Source organism: Pantherophis guttatus, chromosome 12, assembly GCF_059756535.1.
Source record: "Pantherophis guttatus breed Tessera chromosome 12, ASM5975653v1, whole genome shotgun sequence".
Taxonomy (NCBI): Eukaryota; Metazoa; Chordata; class Lepidosauria; order Squamata; family Colubridae; genus Pantherophis; species Pantherophis guttatus.
Genome location: NC_142074.1, coordinates 1335841 through 1356312, shown reverse-complemented (window position 1 = coordinate 1356312; position 20472 = coordinate 1335841). Strand labels below are relative to the sequence as shown.

Below are 20472 nucleotides of genomic sequence, written 5' to 3'. Positions count from 1 at the left end.
AGCCACTCTTACTTTCATCTGTGAGATTGAGGAATTATTCGGAAACTCTGTATTCAAACTAAATGCAGCAAAGAAGAAACAACTACAAGGAAAAATGAAACCCTAAAGGAAGACCAATGGCATCTTGTCACTCAGAGGACAAAACAAAAACAAAAACAAAAAAAACCTCAAGAAGACTGTCCGCGCCACTTCATATCCTCCCCTGGAAGAGAGACACAGACAGCTGCAGTCAGCTCTTCATCAAGTGCTCCGTAATAGGAAGAAAAGTGGCTCAGAGGGTCACAAAGAGGAAGAGTCCACTGAGTTCCCCAAAGAGAAAAAAGAACGTGGGGCTGATTGGTGACTCACTTCTCAGAGGAAGAGAATCAGCAATCTGTAGACCGGACAATCTATATCAAGGTTGCCTCCCGGGTGCAAATATGTAACAGAAAGGCTTACGCAATTCATCAACCCCACTGATTATTATCCCTTTCTCATCTTCCATGTTGGGAAGAGAGATACCAGTAAGGGCCTGAAATCCGTATCAAAGGGTTATGAAGAATTAGTGTAAGCCAAAACAAACAATTGTGCCTGGCCAAGACTAACTCCCCACGGCTTCTCCTTAAGTCCCTCCTTATGAGAAGGGTTGGGGCGACCTCCTTCCCAGCAGTCTTGCAGCCCTTCTCTGGGCTTGCCTACGCTCTGCTCTCTGTGCCGGGGGAGGCAGCTGTTCCTCCTCAGAGGGGATCTGCTGCCTCTCAGCAGCACTGCCAGTCAGCAACCGATCCTCCCGTGTCTTTGAGGGCAGGTAGCTCTCCATTCAATCGACCACCTCCCCCAATGCCTAAGGGGCCTGGGACAGCATCATCCTCACTCCCCGGCCTCTCTAGATATGCCAAGGGATTCGAGCCATCCCCGGCAGATGCCTCTTAGTTCCAACTGCCCCTCCTTCTCCTCTGAACTGGGCTCCGATGGGGCCATGACTCTCATCCCTGAAGAAATTAGACTGCTCCCAACTTTGACACTCTTTTGAAGCCCTGATTTTGCCAATGGGCTTGAGGAACCCAGAGTGGGATGGAGCCCATCAAGGGGTTTGTTTGATTGACTGATTATTGTTGTCAGATTTTTTTGGGGGGGGGGAGGATTGCTTTTTATTGTTTTTTATATTGGGCTTTTATCTCTGTACGCTACCCATGTCGCTGAAAGTGAGTTGGGTGGCCATGGAAAATTTCTTATAAATAAATAATCAATTTTCAAAAGAAACAGACCCAACAAAAGAGATAAAGGATCTGAAGGCTAAATCATATGACAAATGCTTGAGGACCTAGGTAGGTATCTCTAGCGGCAAAGAGAAGGATTAGATGGGACGTGATAACTGTCTTTCAGGACTTGAGGGGCTTCTGACAGAGACGAAGGGGGTGACCTGTTCTCCAAAGGACCGGAGGGCAGGACAAGAAGGAATGGGTGGAAATCCATTAAAGAGAGATTCAACCTAGAACTAAGGAAAAATTTTCTGACAGTGAGAACAATGAATGAATAGAAGACTTGACTCCCAGAGTTGTGAAGGTTCCATCACTGGAGGTTTTCAAAAACAGACTGGGCAACCATTCGACCGAGATGGTATCAGGTCGCCTGCCTTAAGCAGGGGGTTGGCCCAGAAGACCCCCCGAGTTCCCTTCCAGCCCTAGGATTCTACGTTCTACGATCTGCTCTTCTACCTGTTTGCAGTATTTTGTGATTGCTGCTCCTAAAGGGTGCTCACTGTGGCTCTCCGCTGTTCCCACCAGGGCCAAGACTTTCTTGCGTGGTATCCGGTTACTCTCCACTAGCATCTTCATCTGCATCACCACTGGAGTTCCATGGGTGATGGTTCCTGTTTTATCAAACATCACAACTTTTACCTGCAAAACACCCACAGAATATCCACAGAACTTTAGAGTTGTAAACAGCAGCAAATAGTCTGTGGGGAGGATTCATAACATTCTTGGACAAAGGTAAGAGGTGAGATCTTTTTGCCTCTGCCACTCAACCAAAAAGGACATTCCATTTTCTCACCTTGTGTGCCATCTCCAGCGGTTCTCCGCCTTTGATCAAGATGCCATTTTGGGCTCCTACGCCAGTTCCCACCATCACAGCAGTTGGAGTTGCTAATCCCAAGGAACAAGGGCAGGCAATACACAGCACGGTGATGGAGGCTTGAAAAGCAAAGCGGATCACGACCTCTGCTTTGGAAATGCTCTTATTATAGCCCTGTTGGCACACAGAGAGACGACTGGATGGGCACTTATTTTAAAGAAAGTCACAGTTTGATGAGGTCACGTGCTGCCTTAAATGTGGTTTCTTTGGCTTCAAAGTAATATAATATGGGAACTCATCAGTTGTGGCATATAAAATAGGGTGTATAGTTTAGCATTTTGCATTAACCCAGACAACTGTAATTTATTCAATTGACCACACATTTGTGTGAAGTGTGAATCTAATGTCTTGATTTTACATATCATCTGTGTATGTGTGAAAGAATGCAGTTCTTGTCATGGGGAGGGGGTAGAAGGTTATGAAACAGTAAAGGGAGAAGTAACAGCAACACAGAAAGAGGAAAATGTGGGAAACAAACTCAAAATAACTCTGCCTTGATTTTGTCCAGTAGAAGATGTGGCAGAGGAAAATTCTGATAAGACTTTCAGGACTCTGCTACCTCCCCTACAGCAAAGGCCTATGAGGACCAATGTGGCCACTAAATTATCAGACTGGAGTCAGACACCGAATGTCAGCAAAGAGAAACATTCAAAGAATACATTTCAACCTCCTGCTGCAACTTCCAAAGGCTGCATAAAGGAAGGTACAATAGTAAGCATATCAATAATCACCATGAATACAACTAAACATTGTGATCCAGCATTAAAATATATCACAGAAAGTGTGAGTTTGCATTGCCTCTGTATACAATTTATTCTTCATTAAGCAGGTGATCAACTGATAGTCAAAAGGGCCCTTTCCCGCTCTGAGACCTATAAAATAAAGAGTTCCTTTGTGCAAGCACAGATCATTTTCTTCTTGACTCATTTTAAGCGTGGTGTTTTCCAGCCACATCTTCAGGGATCTTTATTAGCGATTATTAGCATTTAGAAGATAATCATAAATCACATTTAAATATTGGGCAAAAATCAGCAAAAATGTAAATGTAAGTAATGCAGGCAAAGCAACATTTTAAAAACACCACTCTATGAACTAAGCATCTGAATCGTATTTCCTTTTTTTTTGCTATTTAAATTCAAATTAATCTATCATACATAATATAGAGAATATGAACAATAGCAAAAAAGGAAATCTTTTGGTTAATTAGATTTTGCAGGCCATTGCTTTACAAAAATTAAAAACAAAAGGAAAGAAACTTACAAGAAAATAGGTTTCTACCACTTGAAAATTGACAAAGCCAATCACAATCCAAGCAAGAAGTGTAATCACAGAAACACCAACAATGAAAGGAACAAAATAGCCACTCAGTTTGTCAGCGAACTGCTGAATTGGTGCCTAAAGCAAGGGAAAGAGAGAAAAAGAAGCAACATTAATTCTAGAAGTCTTTTTTGAGGCTGAGCTGGTTTGGGTTTTAGCCTGCAGATTTGTAATAAATAACATACATGATTTTTAGTGAGAAAGGGTATTTAACTCATACTTTGCTGATGCTATAATTATTGGCAGGGCCAAAAAAAAAAAAAAAGAGAGAGACACAGAATTTTGCTGAAATCTCACTGCATAGACCAGTTTGGCATGTTCCATAGCCATATACTGCAAATAACTTTAAGCTACCCACTTGCTGTCTAGAATCACGGCCGTCAGACAGGAGAGAAACCTAAAGGTGTTCGTCTAAATACCTTTGATGTCTGAGCTTCTTCCACAAGCTTTACGATCTGGCAGAGGGTAGTGTCAGACCCAACATGGGTTGCCGAGATCAACAGGGATCCATTCTGATTAATCGAACCTGCTATGACTGAACTTCCAGGTTTTTTCATCACCGGCATTGCTTCACCTATATAGATCAGAAACAAAACAAAATAGAGGCCGCTCTTTGACAATTTGACAAGAGCCTTGGTAGTACAGTGGTTTAGTGCACCCTGTTATTAACACAGCTGCCTGCAATTTCTGCTGGTTCGAATCTCTCCAAGGCTCAAGGTTGACTCAGCCTTCCATCCTTTCAAAGGTAGGTGAAATGAGGACCCAGTTGTGGGGGCAATAAGTTGACTTTGTATAAATATACAAAAGAATGAAGGCTATTGCTTAACGCATTGTAAGCCGCCCTGAGTCTCCGGAGAAGGGCGGCATATAAATCAAATTAAAAAAAAAAAAAAAATTCCCTCTCCCCAGCCCGGAGGTCTAGGGCCCATGAAAACCCATTCCGGCTTGCCTGTGATAAGTGATTCGTCTACCATCGAGTGTCCTTCAACCACTCGGCCATCCACGGGAAACTTGCCGCCTGGGACCACCTTCACGATGTCACCCCGCTGAACTAGCTCAACATCCACTTGCTCTTCGCTGCAGAGAAATCAGAAGAGTCAAGACTCAGCGATGGAAGTTATGTAGCAGTTCAGGTTGTTAAATCCTGCACAACAGAACTCCCTTTTCTTTTAAATTCCTGTCCAAAGTCTTCTTCATCTGCAGGAGGCTAGAGTAATGTAAAGAAATCCCCAGCTGAAATTATGTTTTGGGGAGTTTATATGAAATTCAAGTCAGGTTGCTACTCTTCTCTCATTTACAAATATTTATAATTTACACTGAACAGCATAGGCAGAATGTTACCTGCAGTGGTGCAATACAAATGTAAAGACTACAAGGAAATTACAGGGGATGAAGCACTGCAGCATATAAATATTTCATTAAAAAGCCACCACAGAACTGGAAATACCTCATGAGGATATTATCTGCACCCAAAGTAACAATAGTTGCTTCTGTTGCTTGTAGTGAAATTAACTTCGCAAGGGCCTCCGATGTTTTACCCTAAAAAAGATTAAAAAGTGTTTTACGTTCAAAGCACCATAGAAATGCATTGCAAGCATCAAAATCATAGGTTAAGCATAAAGTCTTTAACCACAAGAGTTTCCTCACAAACTAGCAAGGAAAGAGAAAATCTAAGTTCCACGGAAAGCATAATCTCTCCTTTCATCAGCATTTGTTTTTAGGAGTGTGACATTTGTTTGAAATAAGACGCTGAGCTTGTCGATTGAAAAGTCCGCAGTTCGGCGGTTTGAATCCCTACTGCCGCATAACGGGCTGAGCTTCTGTTACTTGTCCCAGCCTCTGCCAACCTAGCAGTTCGAAAGCACGTAAAAAATGCAAGTAGAAAAATAGGAACCACCTTTGGTGGGAAGGTAACAGCGTTCCGTGCGCCTTTGGCGTTGAGTCATGCCAGCCACATGACCACGGAGACATCTTCAGACAGCGCTGGTTCTTCGGCTTTGAAATGGAAATGAGCACCGCCCCCTGGAGTTGGGAATGACTAGCACACATGTGCGAAGGGAACCTTTACCTGTACCTTTAATGCCAGTCACTAGTAGATAAAAAAAAAACTTTCATTAAGCTGCAGGCCTCCAGCTTGAGCAAATTTGAGGGCTGAAGTTCCTAGAAGGTGGCACCCAGGGAGATGGCCTGATCCTTCACCTCCCTTGTTTTCCTTCACTTCCTGCTTGATGGAAGCCCAATTGGGAGTCATTTGAATGCACACAAAAGCCACTGAGCTCCTTCCAGGCCTTCTTCAAGGCAGAAAGGGTGCAGGAGAGGGAGGCAGCCAGCTTTGTGAGTTTTAGTATTTTGTGTGTGTGTGTGTGTGTGTAATACTATATTATTGTTACATATATTCCCTTCAATTGAAACACATGTTTGTAATAACACCCAAATTTTAATAATACCGAAAGCACAGGTAAGCACCGAACATGGCAGGTAATTTGAAAGCATTGTTTCTCTCCACCACCACCTGAACCAGAGGAAAAGCTCTTTTGCCCTGACCTTAGCCACGTGCTCCAACCAGCGCCCCAACGCAATGAAGACAAAGAGCATTGGAGGTGTGTCAAAGAAAGTCACAGGATTGGCCACTGCCTGCTCGGCCATTGCAACCAGAAGAACTACAAAGGAGTAGACGAAGGCGATGGTCGTGGCCAGAACAATCAGCACGTCCATATTGGCTGTTTTATGCTTCAGTGCTTTGTAGGCTTGAATGTAGAAGTGCCAGCCTCCGAAGAACTGTAAGAAGAGCAAATGTCAGTAGCACATTTACACTGAAACAAAGGTAACAGGGAGCAAAACTGCTCACTCATTGCTAAATTTCGGGAGAAAATGCCCAGGTGCTTCCCTCTTGGCATGGGCATCTCAAGAAGACACCTCCCATCTACCCTGGACTTGGCAGGCAGGCAGCAGGTTCCCGAGAGCCACACGACAGAGCAACTAGGGAGTTCTAGGGGAACCTCTTCTTGTGCGGCTGCTCTGCCTCACTGGCAAAATTTAACAGAGCCACCCTTATTTTCCATCTTCTCCTTGCTTCTTCCATCCTTTCCTTTACCTGCCCCCCAACAAATGTTCGGTTTCAGAAGAAAATTCAGAACAATTGTGGCATTTTGTTTAGTGGTGCTAGAGGTTTTTCACCAGGAAGCAAAATCTCCCACTGTATGTCAAGGGAAAATGATTCTGACAGTAACAAAAACGTAGACAGAGATGCTCGAAATGTCAAGATAAAAACATTACTCTTGACTTTTTTCCCAAAAGAATAGAAAAGGAAAACTATTTTAACAAATGAAGTTTGCCTCTAGGTTAGTCTTTTGGAGGGAGCAATGAAAGAGTAGAGTCAAATGTTAACTTTAAAGGACAATGCCTATTGGACACTTGGCACTTTCCGGTGACAATCCACACAATCACATGCTCTACCTAAGCACTAAAGAGTAATCTGAATTTTCCTCTCCCAAAGAGACTTTGTCAGTGTTTCAAGATTAAGGACTGCAATTAATCCTTAACCCTAACCCTAAAAGGAGTTGGGGCATGACATGAGGACTGCCATCTCTTTCTACTTGCCTGAACAGGAATACACAATAAAAAGGAGAGCAAATTCATAATTGACAGCCCAGGAAGAATCTGCTGCTCCAGAAACATTGATGGGTGGTGTGCTTCTATTTCTTCTTGAGTCAAGTTAGAAGCCTTGTACATGGCCGACATGTGGCTGTCCATCACCATCATGTAAATCATGAGCCCCATTACAGGGATGCAGAAAATGAGGCTTACAAGGAAGGACCGTTTCCACCTAAGTAATAAGCGGACAAGGTAATATTGAATAAACCATCATAACTTAAGAAGTTAGGTACAACTTCAAAGACAGTATATAGTTATTTGGGGGGGGGGGGAACCATGTTCCAGGAAACATGTGCAAAGCTACAAATAAACACAAAAAAGAACTTACTGCCTTATTTCCTGCTTGTGGTCTAAGTGGCTAGCAGATCGGTCTTTCTTTACCAATGTAGCGTTAAATCCTAGATTCTGGAAAGAGACATAATGTGAATATGTACATTTCCACACAGATCATAGCTAAAAATCAGTAACATATACTACCAGCAAAGGGAAACCGACTCTTTGCCAGAATTGTTTTACAAGTTTAGACATTTCTGTATATTATTTAACAACCACCATTGCCCAAAAACAAGTCACTTTAGAATGAAGGATATAAATTAACGACGATAGCTTGGGAAGAAATATCCCTCTGGTTCAGTTCCAAGGTGGGAGAAAGACACTGAAAACACGGAGGCTGATTGGAAAGATGGTTTATTGGTGAAGCAGAACCAGATGGGTTTGTGGTTCTGGGCAGTTGACCACAGGGAGTTGAGGGGGGGGGGGTTATACCTTCTTTGAGCTTTGCACTGTGCAAGAACATGTATTCTACTGGCTGCTGCCAGATTCCTATGGGGTCATGTAGGGGTCATAGCTGGCTCTATAGGCAAAGCGGAAACACAAATCCTAGGTGGTGTTTGTGTCTGAGCTCCCAAGTTTTGGTTGAAGTTTGGACTGCTCTGAGATGATGCAATGAAGGGGCTTGTGCTCCGAAAGGGTGTTGGGATTGGACAACTCCTATTGTGGCTTAATGGCTGTTGTCTTGTTTTGGATCTTGAGTGAGGGCTAATCCTATCATTCAGGCTTTGCTGCAGGGAGTTTCAAAATATTCTGTCTTGAATGGATTTCTGCCTGCAGTATTTGCTTTGCCTATGAATAGAGCTATCTAGTTTTCAATAAGCTCTTTATCTCTTAAGTACTGAGATCAGCTGTGAGCTATTAAGGAAAGTGGGGGTTGCTTTCTGCCTCTAAAAAACCACATTTCTCCATTTCTCCCTTTGGGAAATGTAATAATTGCCTTTTTAAAATATTCCTCAAAATATTTCATTCTTCTAGGAGAGGGTGATAACTTTCTACAACAGAACACTGGCAACAGCTTAGAGCCTAAACAAACAAATAAGAAATAAGAAAATATAAGGGTGGGGGTGGGAGAATAAGAGCATAAACTAAACTGAGAGAATCTAAGTTTCAGTCTTAAACCTAGCATTTTGTTATATCTACATAATGGGATCAGAAAATGCCAACTTCAAACCAGCTTCCATATTCAGCCTCTTCTTTCACAGAGTTTCCTCTACTTAGTTACAATGATTTTTATGGAAAAAATAATCTAAAAAACAAAATGAAATAAAATGAAATAAAATGAAATAGCAAGCTAACAAAAAGAGAAACCATATTGGCAAAAAACCTTACCTGTATAATCTGTATAATATCTCGAGGGCCAATGATCTCCAGATCATACTTAACGTGGGCTTTGTTGGTTGCAAGAGCCACTGAGCTGTACAAAACCCCTTTTGTTTTCATAAGGGTAGATTCTATTTTATGAACACACGAGGCACAAGTCATCCCTCTTACCTGTGAGGGGGGAAAAAAACTTTGTTTGCAGAATATTGTTTCTTAAAGAATAATTCTGCCTGCATAACACGATGAAAGGTGGTCGAATCCCCTAAATAAACCTCTAATCCTAGCTCAAGATTTGTGCTAGCTTATCATTGCTTTTGTTATGCTTCTGTAATTGTTCAAACGGGTAAATAGAGCCAGTTGGTTTAGCACAGGGGTCGGCAACCTTAAACACTCAAGGAGCCACAGAGGTCCTAACCAGAAGCCCACCATTCAATTCTGGAGCCGACCGGAAGTCTGGTTCCCCCACCATAGAGTCTCCTCCTAGTGCGGCATCCTTTTTCCTCTACTTGTCCTAACCGAAAGCCCTTTCAATTGTGGAGCCGACCGGCGCCAGGAAGCCACACCAGAGGGATGAAAGAGCCACATGCGGCTCCAGAGCCACAGGTTGCTGACCCCTGGTTTAGCAGTTTAGGCACCAGGTTAGGAACCAGGAGACTGTGGGTTCTAGTCCTGCCTTAGCCATGAAAGACATTTGGGTGACTTGGGCCAGCCACACTCTCTCAGTCTAATTCACTTCCCAGGGTGGTTGTTGCGAGGACAATAGGAGGAGGAAAGTATGTGGGATATGTTCGCTGCCTTGAATTGTTTGTAAAATAATAAAGGCGGGAAACAAACAAACAAACCATTCCTTCTACTCCTGCAGAATGGAAACTAGGCACAGATAGATAAATAGATATGATTAAGGTTTTTAACTGTCCATCAAAGAGCAAAACTCTAGGGGAGTTGGGAAAATCTGCTGTTTGCTCCGTATTTCAACATCCACCCATTCTGTCAGTTAGCAGTTGTGTTTCCCAGCCTGCATACAGCCCTATCCTGCGAAGTGTGCACTCTTTGCCTTCCTGACCAACGGGGGAAAAACTGATACGGACACTGAGAAAAAAGCAAACAAATGAAAATATACAGAAGCACACTTCTGTTTGAGGAAAGTGGGGGGGGGGGCGAATCCCACTAAGACAAGAAACTTGGAAACAGCAACAGAAACATTCTCAAACTTTTTGGTACACGGGCAAAAATAGATATGACAGCAAAATGAAATGGTTTTTAGTTATAATTTTAAGGGGAATGATCACTATATTCAAGGACATGTCCTCCTAAACATGAGGAGCAAGAAGTGAAGGTGGAGTTGGAGGGCTCGTTCTGCCACCTCAATGTGGTCTCTTAGTAACAACAGCAGGAGTTCCACATTTTTCAGAAGGCCTGATACACTGCAGTTACCCAAGGGCTTCCATCCTTTTCATATGTGGTATAAAAAAACTGCCAGATGCATAAATGTTGATAGTGAAACAATCTGCTTACAACCAGTTCCAAGATGCCATCTCCTTCATCATAATCCTCCAGCACCAGAGCACCAAACCCCAGTTCTCTAATCCTCTCGGCTACCGTTGGGGGCTGGATGACGGAAGGGTCGTATCTCACTTCAGCCTTCCCAGCCATCAGGGCAACGAGCACAGAGCATATTCCTAGAAAGAGGGAATCATACTTAACAACATTTAGGCGAAAACATAATCGGTATGCTGTACAATCAAGTGTCCTGAATAAACACATCATACTGCTATTTTCATCAGTGTAAAACTGACTGATTTTCTTAGGACATCTCATGGCCCAGGTCCAAAGGTGTTGTGAGGCTACTCAGGTAAGATCCACCACCCAAAGACCAAATGTCAAAACCTGAATCGGGGGGAGGGGGGGACGATGACACTCCCTCTCCTTGAACCACATGGGCCCCTGCCTCATCCTTGAGCAGGCGCTCAAATCAGAATAGCTCTCCTTCTGCCTTTACCTGAGATCTGGTCAACATCAGTCATAAATTCTGTGACCGCAAACGTTAATCAGCCTTACGGGAGGGTTTCTTACCATCTTCTCTCTTCAGGTTCCTCTCAATGTTTGCCACGCAGGAAGCGCAGGTCATGCCAGTGATCTGAATGTAGCATTTGGATGGTGCCTTCAAACCCGATCTGTTCGGAACTGGCGACAGGTTGGGAAGAGCGACTGTTTTGGGCAGCTTGCTGTCTTGCGTTCTAGCCAGCCTCTCCTGGGAAGGCTGAGTGATTAGCACCACGGGCTCTGGGCTTGGTGGCACTGGCAGCAGAAAAATATCATCAGAAAACAACGTTCCAGCTCTTCCACCATCTGCTTTCTCATGACAGCAGTAGATATGCTGATCTTTCTGGGTGCTTAATCTCCCTGCCCCACCTGCCTTTAGTTTGTAAGGAATTTTTCTCTTTATTAAAAAGTAAAACTAATACTGCAGATAAAGGTTTCCCTTGTCCAGTCGTGTCCAACTCTAGCAGTGGTGCTCACCTCCATTTCCTAGCCCAGGGAGCCAGCATTGTCCAAAAATATTGCCACGGTCATGTGGCCAGCATGACTATAAGCCAAGGCACTTGGAACGCTGTTACCTTCCCACCAAAGTGGTACCTATTAATCTACTCGCATTTGCATGCTTTCAAACTGCTAGGTGGGCAGGAGCTGGGGCAAGTAATGGGAGCTCATTCCATCGTGCAGAGCTCGGGTCTCGAACCTGGGCTGTCAGTTTTCCAGCTGACAACCTCAGTATCTTTGACCACTGAGCCATCGTGCCCCTTGCAATACAGTACAGGTAAATGTTTTCCTGTCAGTCGTGTCTGACTCTAGGGCTCGGTACTCATCTCCATTTCTCGGCTGAGGGAGCCAACGCTGTCCGAAGACAACATTTCTGTGGTCATGTGGCCAGGATGGCTGTACGCCAAGACTCCCAGAACGCTGTTATCTTCCCACCAAAGTGGTATCTATTAATCTACTCTGCCTGACCCTGCACCTTTCCCATCCGGCCTCCCTTAACAGCACCAAGAGTGATTTCCCTACAGTGGACTAAGATAACAAATTGGCTGCTCAAAAGGAAAAGAAACAGCCACTTGATGCTCAGAAATTGTAATATGTAAGGTTGATCTTTAAAACTGTTTTAAGGAAAATGCCGGTTACATGAATTGGGCACAGTCAGTGCAACACTATGCTGTAGGACCTTCTCTAGCAGTGCAGGATTACTCCCGCAGGGGGATCGTTACAAAAGTTGTGAAAACAATCTGGAGTCCCCCATTCTCCACAAAACAAAACAAAAAAAGTAAAAAGCAAAGCACTCATGTATTTACAGTAGGCACCAATCCTTCCTGGAATGATTCTGCCATTGGTTAGAGGAGCTTCAGGATGGACGGATTGGCCTAGAAACCCAGGATTGGAGGGGAGCAGCCATCGCCTCTCCCCTTGCTCGCCCACCAACCCCTTCCGTCTATTGCTCGCCCTGAAGCAGAACTCATGTGCTTTCACTGCAACACCAGCCCCCCAAACCAGTCCCGTTAAGGAAATTAGCACATTATCCCACGTAATACACCCCCTCCAAGAAATCTTTATCCAAAACAAAAGGCTATGGTTGTCCTCTCAAGTCTGCCTGGAGTCTAAGGAATAACTTACCAGCTATGGATGCGTCAAAGCCCATGTCTTCAATTGAGTTTTTTAAATCGGCTGGAGAGGTCAGCGTTGGGTCATATTCAATAGTCCCACTACGATCCCGCAACGACACAGAGACTGACTTCACACCGGGTTTTTGTGAAATCAGCCCCTCAATTGACTGCACGCATGAGTGGCAAGTCATTCCTTCGATGCGGATGACGGTCACCAGCATCAGGGGATGAGGCCCGATGCTGTGAATAGCTGCTGGAAGAGAAGACTTTGATGGAGATCTGGAGTTGTCCAGGCGCTCGGCCTTTTCGTGTGCGTCCAAAACACAAACCTTGAAAGTCCCCGGGGAGACAGCTTCAATCGCCCTTCTGAGCGCACTGAGGCTGATGAGGCTGGGGCTGTACTGGACGACGGCTGACTTCTCTTGCAGAGACACCGTCACGCTGGTCACCGAAGGAAGTGTCAAGAGGCTGCTCTGAATATTGAACACGCATGAATTGCAGTGCATGCCATCCACGCGGAAGGTGGTGGTCTTCCCATCCAGCTTGCCTTCTGAACTTTCCTGCGGGGTCCTTTCCGAGTGTTTGGTTTGGCTGCTTTTGAGCCGCTCTATGTCAATAGAACCGAGCTGGAGTGGTTTAGGCATTTTCTTTACGGAGGCGCTGAATCCTGCCGCTTCTATTTGCTTCTTTATTTCTTCTGATGTAATGATGTGAGGCTGGTAAGCGACCATGGCTTCCTGATTATCCAGGGAAACTGCAAGATAAATGGGAAAGGGTTGGCGTGATTTTCTCTTGGTATTCCGCAAAACATTTATCCATTTAAAGCCTTTCTGTAGGTTAATGTTCTAGTTAACTTGAGGAGCTGGAAATCAGGGGACTCAAAACCTAGCCCAGAGGCTGCTGTTTTCTGGGAGTGGGTGGTTCCGAGTAGAAGCATGAAGTGATGCCTGTTCCTCCCCTCCCCCCCCCCCACTTTCCTCCCCTCAGCAGCTCTCAGCACGTCACCTCCCACCAACCAGCCAGCCAGCCAGCCCTTTTCTGCTCCTCCTCGGCTCCTCTCTCTCCATAGCCATCACTGATATCCTTGGGCAGTGCTTCTTAACCGTGGCCCCTTTAAGGCGGGGGTGAGGGGGGATTTCAATTCACAGAATTTCCCAGCCAGAATGGCGAGCTGGGGATTCTGGAGTTGAAGTCCTCACATCTTAAAGTTGCAAGAGTTGAGAATAAATCTCTTTGGGGCTTTTGCTACCCTTGTTCATTCCATGCCTGGAAAAAAGCACAGCAGCTGTTTCATTCTGAACATGGTTGAAAAAGCTTGGTTGCAGTTTAGGCATGGACCACCTAAGGCCAGCTGGAACAGTTTGAATGCTGATACTTCCAAGCAGTCCAGAAATATGTGTGAGTGTTCTGAAAGGCCTTTCAAATAGGTAACTTCCAGAGTACGTGACACAGGCAATTTTGGGGTTAGACTATTCAGTCATGGAGCATTTTGCACAGCTTTACCTGGAAAGCATCCTTTTGTTCAGCTAGAAGAGTCTGGAGGAACTTGCAGACTATATCACTGCTGTGACAGCAGGCAACAGAAACGAATCACAGAGCAAAGAGGTGGAATTTAGCTTTTGGAGTGGAAGTGCCAGGATCTGGAGCAGTTACATCATGCCATGAAGGCTGGATGAGTCTCTGCCTACTTCTTCCAGTTTTGAAAGAACCCCCATCCCCTCTGGTCTTGCTAGTCCTGGTGACTCACTAGAATGAGAGGGAAAATTATTTCAAATCTGTATGGTCTCAGCGTAGGTTCTGTTTGAGAATACAAAAGGTTGGATGTTACCTTTTAGAAATACTATAGCTTTCTGAATGGTGGCTTTACAAAGGACCTACAAGTGGATTTCTCCATGAACAGAATTGTCATCCATATTTTGTACCTCTTGGAAGTTAACTTGCCTATTCAGGTTATACTGGAGAATTGATGAAAGCGGTTTAAAAGGACAAAAGCTCCCAAAGTGCTCTATTTTTAATTACCTTTAATTCGCTTGACCCCTTGCAATTTGCCAATTTTTCCTTCAATGGTGCTCGTACAGGAATGGCAGGTCATCCCTTCTATTTTCATTCTTAGCACCACGTCATTTATTTGGTTTAAACTTACATCTTCACATGTTCCTTGATTTTTATCTTGCATTGCATTGTCCAAATTTAATCCCGGTACTATTTGATTAATCTGTTTGCTATTTAGAATAGAAGAGATAAAGGTTACAACTAGAGTTGTTTTATCAGAAGAGATTTTCACATCCAGAATGCCTTTGATCTTTAGGAGGTCGGTACGAATCTGTTCGGAGGTCAGAGTTGCCTGGGTGGGAATTGTAAGAAAAGTGGTGTCATGTGGAACAGACTGAGGGTTGGTATCGCCAAGAACAGCATCAAACCCCATGTCTTCAATGGCTTCCTGGAGTGACTCTGGGATTTGCTCTTTGGGGTTGTAAACAATGGTTGCGTTCTTCTCATCCAGAGAAACCTTGCAGAGAAAGAGAAAAGGCAACTGAGCCAAGCAAGATTAAGATGGTCTTAAACTGGCATTAACATGTCAAGGAGCTTTGGCTTATTACTCTGACACCCTGAATGGCAATTTCACTCACCTGAGAAGGAAGTGTAAGGCAGTACCTATGAAACCATAAATTAACTCGGATTTATTTGTAAGACAAGACGGCTAGCTACAGGGTGAGCCACAATAAAAGCGGCAAAACGATTTCAGAAATCTCACACACAATAATACAGGATACATTTCTCACATGAACTTTCTACAGCGCCTTAAGTATACATTACAATCTATATACAGTACAGTAATGACAGATAAAGATTAGCCTAATCTTCAACTGTCATGCCCAGAAAGTTAAATAGCTGGCTGATGTGGAACATGACGTTACAGTTAATGCTACACTGACTTGTGGTGGGCTGTGTATAGGGCTATAGGCTGGGATGAACAGAGCAAACCCACGCTCCTCAATTTTTAAAAGTATTCTGTAGCATATAACTGGTGGGTATTTAACTAGGAAAACGGACTTTGAAATTTCACACACAAAAAAAGAAAGTGAATTTTAAGGGAAGGAGTGGCAGAATCTGAGGATGGAGTTAAAGAGAGATAGCCAGGAATCTCGATGTAGCCACAAATGGATTAAGTCCAAACTCTCCCACCCCCGCCCTGCTTGAATTCTGTTGACCCTCATCTACTCCAAACAGGGGCTAACTTAGTTGAGAATATCCCTGGGCATCAGTTTAATTGGACTTTCATGTGTGGACCTGATTTTTCATGCCTGACACAAACTGCCATGTAGTTTAATGTTAGTATGTTAATGATACGTTTAATGTTAAGTATGTTCATATTTTAATAAAAAATTACAAACACACCAAAATTAAAGAACTAAACACTGTCAGGATGGAATGGCAAGTCAGAAATATACTGTACGTGCAAAAACAGAAAAGGGAAATGATCAAGCCCACAGGAGAAACTAAAGGAGCTACCCTAAATAGCTTGACTTATTATTCTGGAATCTGGGGCAGCAGAGTGAAGGATTCCCCTCAGGTGGAAAGCTCAGGATGGGTCCCACGCCAAGTGTCCAAAGGCAAAAGAAACTGGGCCAGGGAGTGGGCTAATCAAAGCCCTGCGTAGCTTCTCTTGCAGGACTCCTCCCAAAACAGCCTTATTATTACTCTGCTTTTCTCCCATTAAGCCATAGCAAGAGAGGCTTTGACGGTTTGAATCTTAAGCAGAGAACCACAGTTCCCAACCTGTAGTCTGGAGACCACAGGGGTACCAGGATGGTGTGGCAGGCGGTCTGGATACCAAAATCAAAACGTTGTTCAAAGGACCTCAATCTCTTGACAAATCTCAGAACACGTTGGCATTCTCACCCAAACTCTTGCCTCTTGCGACATTTGGTAATTTCAGAATATTTTAGAAACTTAAATGTTATTTTTTTTTTGCCATAGATACTGCAAGGAAATAACACACGCCAAGGCACACATACAAGTTCTAGGCTAGGTTCCGTGAGGGAAGTTCAACAGGATACAGGCTTTCCCAAGCTAAGTTTAGACTTTAATTGCTGGATTGCTGGGCTATAAATCCCAACAGACCAAAAATTTCCATTTAACACCTCAAGGTTCCTGTCACACCAGTGATTTCTCCATCCCAGCCATAGTAAAAGCCTCTCCCTCTTCCTCTCCTGGGAGGAATGCCTGGCTGGGATTAAAACTTGTATGCTCTTCCTGAGAGCCTCTTCTAGCGGAACAAGCACCTCTATTCCTCTCAGCCTCTTTACTTTTGTAAAATACGCAGCACAGATAAGTAGGAACTTGGCCCCCGGTTCTTTGGCAAAACAGTCAGGATTCTGCTGAGATACCAAGATTACAACAAGTAGAAGGAACTTCTTCTCTGAACTTTTACCACTCACAGATTTACTAATATCAGGAACTTTCTCATAATACCTAAAATCTGATTTGTTTTTCAGCAGACATTCAACATATCCTGCTGCTTCAATTTCTAAAAGGGCAAATGGACATTACTGAAAAGCCCATTGAATTAACAGCAAATTTTCCATTTGCCATAGGCAAAACAAAAGCTAGAAGCCCCCATGTAATCTAATTTAAAATATTGCAGTTTCTTTCTTCTGCCTTTGGCTATAGTATCATGGATTGATTTACTGCCAATTATATGGAAGATAACCAAATTCAGGCTCTCTGAATTGCACGTCCTCCCCCAGCCCCCTCTTAAGAATCCTGAATCTAAAACCTGTCAAGATTATTCTGCTAAGCTGCGTGGGAAAGCAGTCCTCCACTACTGGGCCCCATCTAGCCTCTGATCTGTAATAAAGGCAAAATCACTTACTTTAATGACGTGAACTCCATTTAGTTTCCCAATATGCTGCTCAATTGTCTGCACGCAAGAACTGCATGTCATTCCCTCCACCTGAACAACAATTGATCTGGCCCCTGATGGTGGATCCATTCTTTTATCCTTTTGCATTCCTGAAAATTAAAAAGAAAAAGATAATGGCACAAATCAAATAGGGGCACAAATCAAATGCCCCATTTATACGGAAATGACAGAACGCCTACAAGAAAACCTCCAGGAACAATGGAGACCAGATATTAGGCCAGGCATCAATTCTTTCCCTGGCTTGATTCACGGGGCAATTGGAAAAGGAAAAGGAAAGGGGGCATTGGTTGCCTTGATCTGCTTGGAGCACAAAAAGAGGCAGAGCAGAGCAGAAATGAATATATAAATGAGCAAAGCAAAGGGTGTGGCGAGCGGAGGGTAAACCACACCATCTATTTCCAAAAGCAAAGCATTACAAATGCTAATGAGAAGTAACCCGGGTTGCTCCAAAGAAGCAACAGGAAGAGATACAAGGCTGACAAGTTTATTTTCACTGGTATGTGGAAACCCTTCAGAGGAGTGACCCAAATAACAAAAGTGGAATATGCAATTACTCCATATGACTAAATCCTTCTTTACATTCATGCTCAAAGTGACAGTACTCGATCATCCAGAATGTGCACAGATTTTTATCTATCTTTTGCTTAGTAGAGTTCCCTGTAATCTGCAGAACTGAAGGCAGACCTACTCCATGCTTATTGATCAACCAAACAATGAAGGATCCTAGATAACATAGGGTGCGCTTGAGGTGCATATCTGTCTGGGTGTGTCTGGGTATAATTCACTGCAAACCACCTTAGGAACCAACTCATTGGAAGTCACAATCTGGATTGAATAAAAGCAGAGCCATAGCTAAATGTGAATGTGGTATTAGGGCACGCTTTCATACCTCTCCATCAGGAAGCAGATAAAGATACCCCAACTTTCCTTTTGCTATCACAAAAAGTAAGCAGGAGCATCAAGAGGTGTTCTCTCCAAACCCCCAAATAGGGCTCTGATTCAGTAAATAAGGAATGGAAATTACCTTGATATTTAATAGTACGAGTTACGTTATAAAATTACTGGAATCAAGTTTCCTACTAATCTATGGCTGGTTTCTAAAATTAGCTTGGGTGTTAGTACTATACCCCAAACTCTCCCACAGAACACAGAAATTATAGCAGAAGAGAAGCGATTCCTATTCTGGATTAGCCATCTCAATAATGGTCTAAATAATTGTCTGTGTCTTTCAATGTTAATTTTTCAGTTAACCACAAAGACAAGTTTTCTTAAGCGTTTCCCCTTCACCTGCTGTTTACAGTTTACGGAGTACAAAAGCATCTGTTATTGCATAACAGTGACTCTAAAAGTTTTAAATGCATTTTTAAAGCAATTAAAGATTTAGAATTTTACACGGCAATTAAGTAGCAGGTGCAAGTGAAGCTTTAACAAAGGAAGTTTCCATGTAAATAAACCTAAGTGGGGGGAAAAGTCCAGGGAAAATGCACCATGGCTGGATGTGGCTTGCCCATGTTCTATTCCAGTGGGAGTTGAAGTCCACACATCGTCCAGCGGCCAAGGCTGAGAAACACTGTTCTATTCAAAAGAAGGAGAGTGAGGTGTTAGGGCTGACATGCTGGGCTGGCTCTGCTCAGAACCCTCTTTTGGCCCAGCCAAGGAGGATTCTTCAAGAAGCAGAGGGAGGGATGAAATGAAAAGTGGATATAAATCTAATACAGCCAGTAGCTCTCGCTTAAATGAAACTAATTGGGCAGGCATTACGTGATGTGGTCATAAAGACTGATGTCCTATGACCAGCAGTCGCTGTTGCCATTGTGAAGTGAGGACCGTACAGGTCATTAAGCAAAGACCTCGCCTGACTTCCGACTCCCTCCCTGATGATGCTTGTGGGAGGCTGGCAGGGATGCCTGTTAATCACGATCACGTCACTGTGAGATGCTGCAACAGTTGGATATCTGGGCTGATTGCCAAACGATCACGAAGACAGTGGTGCTGCAACAGCTGGAACTTCAGGGATTGGTTGCAACTACCTCTCATTAAGCATTATCTCAGATCTGGTCCCTAAAATGCTCGGCTAAATGAGGACCGCCCTGTAAACAAACTGCTTTCAGGAGATGGTTGGAAGAAACACCATTGGGACAGGTTCTTCTGCCCGTCTGAAGTGGGAAATGGAAGTCGGATAAATCAGGGGTCACCAACATTTCGGACCTCAGGGACCACTAAACTCATAATTTTAAATCCCGTGGACCACTAATATGATCTGCCTAATGACCGACTGGGTGGGTGTGGCCAACTTGATGTCACTCACGTCAAGGGCGCCTCGCTGGGCTCTATTCACCCCTCCCCTCCCAGCCACTCTTCACCTGCCCGCCTGGGCTCCTTAGGGCCCCAAGAGGAAGCAGTTGTTGGAGCTAAGCAGCCACCACGAGAAAGAGTTGGCAAAACAGCTGGCTCAGTTCAAACAGGATCTGACTGAGAAGGAGGCTCAGCAGAAGCACCTCACTGAGGACTAGGAACATAGGCTTTCCAAGCAGAGGGAAGACCTGCGGGAGTGCAAGGCGCCTGGAGGCTCAGCAAGCTGAGGTGGTCAGCCAGTTCCAGGCCATGATACAGTCCCAGTGGAACAAGGCCCTTCGGCTCTTAGCCATCAGCGGTGCTTCCCTCCAGCCTTCGCCCAAAGCCCAGCTCCAAGAGGCTGAAGCAGACCCCAAGTTAGAATTTCTGACCCCCTCCGACCCACACAAAAAGACCCTGAAGGGGGAGACTCTCTGCAGTAACACAAGCATTCATTGCACGTATCCGGCCCAGGGGCCGTAGTTTGAGGACCCCTGATTTAGTGCAATATTAAAAATGCAAATAATTTTTCTGCGGACCACCAAAATTTTCTCGTGGACCACCAGTGGTCCACGGACCACCAGTTGGTGACCGCTGCTCTATACAGTCTTTGACTTACAACCATTCGTTTAGTGATTGCTCAAGTTATAACGGCACTGAAAAAAGTGACCGATGACAGGTTTTCATACTTACAACCATTGCCACATCCCTGTGGTCACACAATCAAAATTTGGAGGCTTTTGCTAACTGGCGTGTATTTATGACGGTCGCAGTGTCCTGGGCTCACGTGATCGCCTTTTGTGACCTTCTGACAAG

At 44.1% G+C, this 20472-nt stretch overlaps 1 protein-coding gene across 2 annotated transcripts in view; it reads right to left on the bottom strand.

The window, feature by feature from the left end:
- Positions 1-20472, bottom strand: part of ATP7A (ATPase copper transporting alpha) — a 38169-nt gene that overhangs the window by 11191 nt on the left and 6506 nt on the right. For both annotated transcript variants that reach the window (XM_034435150.2, XM_034435149.3), the window contains exons 2-16: positions 17272-17411; positions 14415-14904; positions 12406-13149; positions 10813-11037; positions 10255-10418; positions 8749-8910; positions 7415-7491; positions 7033-7258; positions 5977-6210; positions 4880-4971; positions 4382-4509; positions 3852-4006; positions 3376-3510; positions 2035-2229; positions 1698-1880 (exon numbers count right to left, since the gene is read on the bottom strand). In XM_034435150.2, the coding sequence (XP_034291041.2) occupies positions 1698-1880; positions 2035-2229; positions 3376-3510; positions 3852-4006; positions 4382-4509; positions 4880-4971; positions 5977-6210; positions 7033-7258; positions 7415-7491; positions 8749-8910; positions 10255-10418; positions 10813-11037; positions 12406-13149; positions 14415-14904; positions 17272-17409 (3348 nt within the window). In that variant the 5' untranslated portion in view covers positions 17410-17411. The remainder of the gene's footprint in view (positions 1-1697; positions 1881-2034; positions 2230-3375; positions 3511-3851; positions 4007-4381; positions 4510-4879; positions 4972-5976; positions 6211-7032; positions 7259-7414; positions 7492-8748; positions 8911-10254; positions 10419-10812; positions 11038-12405; positions 13150-14414; positions 14905-17271; positions 17412-20472) is intronic.